Below are 7438 nucleotides of genomic sequence, written 5' to 3'. Positions count from 1 at the left end.
TAGTTTAGGTCGTGGCACGACTCCTTTTTTTTATATGTATTACATTACAAACTTGGGTTGCCTCCCGAGAAGCGCTTTAGTTAACGTCGTGGCCCGACGCAAGTCCTTCGCTTACTCATTCAAAAGATCCACTGAGGTCTTGTGTCTGTCCATATCCTCCGCCCAATAATGCTTCACCCTCTGCCTATTAACCAAGAAAGTTTCCTCGGTCTTTGGCTTACGCGACTCCACAGCTCCATGCTTTGTCACACTTACCACTTCAAAAGGACCTGACCATTTCGATCTCAGCTTGCCAAGGAACAGCTTGAGCCTTGAGTTAAACAACAGGACCAATTGGCCAGGCTCAAAAGACCACTCCTGGATATGCCTATCATGCCATCTCTTGGTCTTCTCCTTATACAATTTGGCATTCTCGTAGGCTTGCAGTAAAATTCATCAAGTTCATACAACTGCAACATCCACATCTTTCCTGCAAGCTCCATGTCAAGGTTAAGCTTTTTGATTGCCCAATATGCCTTATACTCCAATTCAACGGGCAAGTGACAGGCCATCCCATAAATCATCCTGTAGGGAGAAGTCCCAATAGGCATATTATATGTTGTTCGATAGGCCCACAGTGCATCATCGAGTTTCACTGCCCAATCTTTTCGCTGTGCATTAATAGTCTTCTCAAGAATCTGCTTTATTTCTCGATTCGATACTTCCACCTGTCCACTGGTCTACGAGTGGTAGGCAGTCTCTACCTTGTGCCTCACCCCATATTTGTTCAAGAGATTCCTCATTAAATGATTGCAAAAGTATGCTCCTCTATCGCTAATCATCGCGCGTGGGGTCCCAAACCTTGTGAATGTGCTATTTTTCACAAAGCTCACCACCACTTTTGCATCATTCGTAGGTAAGGCGATTGCCTTCACCCACTTAGATACATAATCAACGGCCACGAGAATGTATTTATTCCCATAAGATGGAGGGAACGGTCCCATAAAATCAATACCCTATATGTCAAATATCTCTACCTCCAAAATATTGGTCAAAGGCATCTCATGCCTCTTAGGGATTGTTCCGGTTTGCTGACATCTGTCACATCCCCTAACAAACGCATGCGCATCTTTGAATAATGTGGGCTAATAAAAAACAGATTACAACACTTTTGCGGAAGTACGATCTCCATTGTGATGTCCATATGGGAAGGAATGACAAATCTCTAACACTTGACTCACCTCTGTTTATGGAATGCATCTTCTTACCAATTGATCAGGGCCTTGCTTGAACAAATACGGCTTATCCCATAAGTAGAACCGCGAATCATGATAGAGCTTCCTTCTCTGGTTGGTAGTAGTTTCAGGTGGATAGATTCCACTCACTATCAATTTCACAATATCCGCATACCATGGTACTTCTGCCGCAGGAATAGCAAAAAGTTGCTCATCGGGAAAAGCTTCTCGAATTTGACCGTCTTCTAGCACATGATCATGATTCTCTAGTCTTGATAAATTATTATCTACTTGATTCTCTGTCCCCTTACGGTCTTTGATTTCCACATCAAACTCCTACAATAGGAGAATCCACCGAATAAGCCTGGGTTTCGCATCTTTCTTGCTAAATAAGTATCAGAGTACAGCATGATCCGTGTACACTATAACATGAGTTCCCACAAGATAAGACCGAAATTTATCAAACGCATACACCACATGTCACGACCCAGCCCCGTGGGCCGCGACTGGCACCCTACCTGGGTACCCAGACCGAATCGCACATTCATTTTCAAATCCAAACTTATTTCATAATTTTTCAAAATCATATCGAACATAATTTATATCAAAATATGTCTTAAGCGGTCGTGCCAAATCAAAATATCATATCAAATACAAACGAAGCGGCGGAGTAGACATCGCCGGCCAAAAGTGCAAACATAAGCATAAGGGCCATTTGGGGCCATCATAACGAACGGACCGCTCTAAGACCAGAAAACAAAATCAGACAAACATACATAGGACCCTCGCCCCACATATATGACTACAGGCCTCTACAAACTCAAAACAAAGACATATGGAGAGACAGGGCCCCGCCGTACCCAAATAGTCAAACATACCGAATATATACAAAGCAAAAAAAGTCTGTACCAAAAGTGGACTCCGGATCAAATAGGAGTACTCCGGAATAGCAAGAAGTGAAGCCTGCTGCGGAGGATCACCGATATCTGCACCTGCGGGCATAAAACGCATCCCCCGAAGAAAGGGGGTCAGTACGAAATATGTACTGAGTATGTAAAGCACGGAGTACAGAAATATGGATCAAAACCGATAGCAAATCAAATGTCAGAGTGGAGTAAAAATGGGTAGGTCAAAATCTATATCGAAATCATATACGTATACATAATGCAAATGAAATCATGCAAACGCTTAGGAACGTGGTCGCCACTCCGACGCTGTCGCCACACACAGCATAACACCAGAAGGTTTCAAATCTTCGTACATCCCCGAACACAAGCATAATCATAGGTGAGCGTATCGCATCACGAGCCATATCACAGCATAACTCCAAACTGAACCCGGCCCTATGGCGAAGCCTCGGGAACCGTAACACAGCATACGGCCGAATTACTATAAGGCGCACGAATCATAACCGGCCTGGGAACCGGTGAACGAAGTCATAATAAGGCACGAGCGGAGTCGTGAGCAAACAAATGCAAATCATACTTCAAAATAGTCTTTCAAAACATAATAGTTTTACAAATCGTTCCATAGCACAAAATAAGCGAATACGTAGCCGATACAAAGATCCGTTTCACAAAAGTTTCCAAAATGGTACGTATGGCTCAAAACGTAACTTATCATATCATAATATTCCAAATATATCTCATAAGAGGGGATTCCAAAATCGAAAGTACCATCTCAAACTTTATTCACAAAGATAGCCTAATAAGGCAAATAAGGCGTATCGAGGTTAGCGGACCCACCTCGAGTCAAATTGAGGTGGCGAACATATTTTCTTAACATTTATAGGCCAAAGGGTCATACATAATCATTTCTAAGTTACCCGACCACATTTCGATAGGTTTCGGACGAGTGGTGGCATTCTAGCCAAAAATAGAGCCCTTAGGCTTCAATTGAATTGAATGAATAGTAACCTTTCTGTGGATCGGGTTTCGAGGAGCAGAAATGCTCCGGAAGTTCTCATATTCGCCTATCATACTAAGATATGCCAAACGAAGGAGTGGGTAGCTTTACATACCTTACAGACGTCGTATGCTCTCCCAAAAGTCAAGTCCCGTTCCGTCTAAAATCTGCAAATGGTCAAAGTTACCAATTGAGATTCTTAGGCTGAAAAATGCCATTAACTTAATTTTTGCCTACCGAAATTTCGGCAGCACTTCCCCTATAAATCTAACATCCCCGAGACTTAGCTCAGCTCAAAATACAACAACAACAGCAGCCCACACATCAACAAACAACACAAATCACAATCAAACCACTCTACCTTCAAAGTCCTACCTTATTACCTAAGTTGGCAACTTTTCATTTAAACTTCCAAAACTCCAAATCTATATCCACATCATTATATCCATTTACTCATTCGCGATTATTCAAACACATCCCAAACATATTCCAAACTATATACAAAATCGTCCAAAATTCATTACTTTCACTAATTCCTTCAAGTACATCAAAACTTATAACGAAGGTTCTAACTTGCGTCGTTTCATTCCGAATTCATTAACATCAACTATAACTCATATTTAAAGTATTTAGCACCCTAAATATACAATGATATACACAATTATACCAAAGGTATACACTTTCCGATAACGTCCAAAATCATTTTCCAACGCCACTTTAATTCATCAATCAATTATTTACGACATAAAAGTTATAACGACGCCACAAACCAACTAAACAAGATACAATTCCCATGCCTTTGCACTACATATAACTCACGGCCAACACACCATACACACACACACACACGACTTTCTATATACATCAAAGTTACGGGATTCCCGTCTATTCTCAATCCTTAACACATTCATAACAATTCTATAACATTAAAGGGGCAAAATTCTTACCTTTTCTTGAAAACCCGACTTGTTGTAAACGTAGTTCTTGCGCCAAACTAATTATACCCCGTTGAAGAGGGTCTTGAGCACTTCACAACTATGTAGAAACTAGGATGTTTGGATCAACAATCAAGCTTGGAAATTTTTCTTTCTTTTTCTCTCTAGCTACGGCCGAACCCTTCTTTCTTTGGTGTTCTTTGCTTTTTGTTCTTTGATCTTGATAATTACTAAGTATTAATTGATATATATCCACAATATAGGTCATGTGATAATCACATGACCATTTAAAGTGGGCTTAGACCATGTCATGGCCGGCCACTTCACCTCTTTGGGCCCAATTTTTGTGTTGTATTTTTCTTGGCCCAATTCATAAAACGTCCCGTTTTGTAATTCCCGAAACTAATTTCCGAAATTCCAAATTTATTCTCGGCCTTCCCCAAGGTCTTAACATTAATAATTCCATAACCAACATAGTCATATTCACTAAAATCAAATATTTCCTTATAACACATAAATCGTAATTATTTCTCAATTTCCAATTATACGAAAACACGGGACATAACACCACAACTAGCAATTCGTTTTCCGTAACTGTATAATTTATTTGAGCAGCATCCAATGTCTTGCTGGCATAGTAGATAGAGTGGAATATCTTGTTCTTCCTCTGGCCCAAAACAGCTCCTACAGCAGTATCGTTAGCATCACACATTAATTCAAATGGCAAGTTCCAGTCAGGAGCAATCATTATTGGTGTGATCACCAACCTCTGCTTTAACTCTTCAAAAGCCTGCACGCATGCATCACTGAATAAAAACTTAACTTCCTTCTCAAGAAACTTGCACATAGGGCTCGATATTTTTGAGAAGTCCTTAATGAACCGTCTGTAAAATCCTGCATGACCGAGAAACTGCGCACCCCCTTAACAGAGACCGGGGGTGGTAGTTTCTCAATAACATCCACTTTAGCACGATCAACCTCCAAGCCCTTTTTCGACACCTTATGTCCGAGAACAATACCCTCTCGAACCATAAATTGACACTTCTCCCAGTTCAGCACCAAGTTGGTTTCTTCACATCTTGCCAGAACATGATCTAGATTCCGCAAAACTGTTGCGAATGAATTCCCAAAAACAGAAGTCATCCATGAACACTTCCAAAATCCTCCACCATCTCAGAGAATATATCCATCATACACCGTTGAAATGTTGCTGGTGCATTACAGAGTCCAAACGGAATTCGCTTGAAAGCATATGTACCGTAGGGACAAATAAATGTCGTCTTCTCCTGATCTTCTGGTGCAATTGCTAATTGGTTATAGCCAGAGTATCCATCAAGGAAGCAATAGCACTCCTGGCCTGCTAATCTGTGAAGCATCTGATCGATAAATGGAATAGGATAGTGATCTTTTTTTGTAGCTTCATTCAGTTTCCTGTAATCCATGCAAATCCTCAACCCTGTTATAGTTCTAGTTGGGATGAGCTCGTTCTTGTCATTTTCTATCACTGTCATCCCACCTTTCTTTGGGACACACTGTACAGGGTTCACCCACTTGCTATCAGAAATGGGGTAGATGATGCCTGAATCTAACCACTTGATCACCTCTTTCTTAGCTACTTCCTTCATTGGTGGATTCAAATGTCTCTGGTGCTGTATACTCAGTTTGTAATCTTCCTCCATAAATATCTTATGCATGCAGAATGCTGGACTGATTCCCTAAATATCTGAGATCTTCCAACCCAACGCTTTCTTTCTATTCTTCAAACCTCCAGAGAAATCGTTACTTCTTCATCAGTGAATTCTGCTGCCAATATAACTAGTAGAGTTTCACCCACGCCCAAAAATGCATATTTAAGATGCACGGGTAAAGGCTTCAACTCTAATTTCGGGGGCTCTTCTATTGATAACTTGGGTGGTGGCCCAATTTTTCTGTCGAGCGGCTCGAAATCCCCCTCTCGAATGTAAATGCCTGCCAGGTGAAGAATCTACATCATCACATCAGCTTCTGTATCTCCAAAAATATCTTTACCTACTAGCGCTCTCTCCAACGGGTCATGAGAAGTGATGAGAGGTCTCCTAGTGTCGTCATTCATCACAGTAATAGCAGAATGCTCCTCATAGATTGCGGGCAACTTGAGGGATTTGTACACATTAAATACTTCAACCTTATCGTGTACCCTCATAGATAGCTGCCCTGCTGCTATATCGATCAATGCTCTTCCTGTGGCAATAAATGGATGCCTTAAAATAAATGGGACTTCCGGATCTGGCTCGAATTCCAAGATGAAAAAATCTGCATGAAATATGAGAGACCCATTGCACAAGGACATCTTCAATAATACCATCGGGCCTGGCTAAAGATCTATTTGCCAGCTGCAGAACAATAGTAGTAGGTCTCGGGTTTCCCAACCTCAGTTTTCTGAACATAGATGACGGCATCAAGTTGATACTAGCCCCAGATCACATAGTGCACGTGCAATGATCTGCTTTCCAATCGTGATTTCGATAGTGAAACTACCTGGATCCTTCAACTTTGTAGGCAAATTTGTTTTGAATACGGGAAGTGCACTCCTCAGTAAGTGCAACAGTAGCATACTCTGTGAAACGACTCTTGTTTGCCACGATGTCCTTGATGTACTTGGCATATTTCGGGATCCCTTGAAGCATGTCAATTAAAGGAACATTCACATGTACTTGCTTCGATAAATCAAGAAACTTTTTGTATGTGGCCTCTTCCTTTTGTTTTGCCAACCTCTAAGGGAACAGAGGTGGTAGTTTGGCAACCACTGGTTGTGGGTGCTTTACCACCGGTGTCTTCGCCACTCTCTCCATCTCAATAATCTCGTCTTCAGTAGCTGTTTCTGCCGGAATCACTTTCTTCGACATCAATTCCTCTAGTTGCCGCCCCTTTCTGAGAGACACTGCTGCACATAGTTTCGGATTTGGATCAGTGTCACTTGGAAGTCCCCCTGGTGGTCTTGTGTTCTGAGCACCAGCTGTCTGACCCATTTGTCTCTCTAAGTTTTGCACCGCCAAATAGCGGTTCTGATTATCACTATCAACTTTTGCTGGTCTAACATCATCTTTTGCATATCACCCATTATCTTTTTCATCATCTCTTCCATGCTATTTGCGGGAGCTTACGTAATGGGTGCTGGAGCCTGAGGTACTTGTGGTGGCTGATAATTCTGTTTCTGATACCCTGGTTACCTTCCCAACCGAAGTTTGGATGATTTCTCCAGTTGGAGTTGTACGTATTACCATACTGGTTATTACTACCTTGCCCCATCCAACATTACCCACAAAGTATGGATGCTGGATTCGTGGGACACATATTGCTCATGTGACCTTCTCCGCAGACTTCACAAAAAATGTTAGCTTGCTG

The 7438-nt window shown here is 41.6% G+C and overlaps 1 protein-coding gene across 1 annotated transcript; it reads right to left on the bottom strand.

Annotated features, from left to right (window-relative positions):
* Positions 1-6038: 6038 nt before the first annotated feature.
* Positions 6039-7062, bottom strand: LOC132628641 (uncharacterized). Its single transcript, XM_060344405.1, has 4 exons — positions 6859-7062; positions 6572-6807; positions 6396-6472; positions 6039-6346 (listed from the first exon to the last, which is right to left on the bottom strand). The coding sequence occupies exons 1-4, from the start codon at positions 7060-7062 to the stop codon at positions 6039-6041; spliced, it is 825 nt and encodes a 274-aa protein (XP_060200388.1).
* Positions 7063-7438: the final 376 nt, after the last annotated feature.

Source organism: Lycium barbarum, chromosome 2 (assembly GCF_019175385.1).
Source record: "Lycium barbarum isolate Lr01 chromosome 2, ASM1917538v2, whole genome shotgun sequence".
NCBI classification, from domain to species: domain Eukaryota; kingdom Viridiplantae; phylum Streptophyta; class Magnoliopsida; order Solanales; family Solanaceae; genus Lycium; species Lycium barbarum.
The sequence above is the reverse complement of the archived record's forward strand: the minus strand, read 5'-3'. Positions and strand labels throughout refer to the sequence as shown.

What these genes read in the sequence shown, in the direction of transcription:
- LOC132628641 (XM_060344405.1), bottom strand. Translation starts at nt 7,062, where the DNA reads ATGGGTCAGACAGCTGGTGCTCAGAACACAAGACCACCAGGGGGACTT. An exon ending in TACAAAGTTGAAGGATCCAG is followed by an intron (nt 6,473 to 6,571) that starts GTAGTTTCACTA and finishes ATCTATGTTCAG; the next exon opens with AAAACTGAGGTTGGGAAACC. An exon ending in ATCTTTAGCCAGGCCCGATG is followed by an intron (nt 6,347 to 6,395) that starts GTATTATTGAAG and finishes TATTTCATGCAG; the next exon opens with ATTTTTTCATCTTGGAATTC.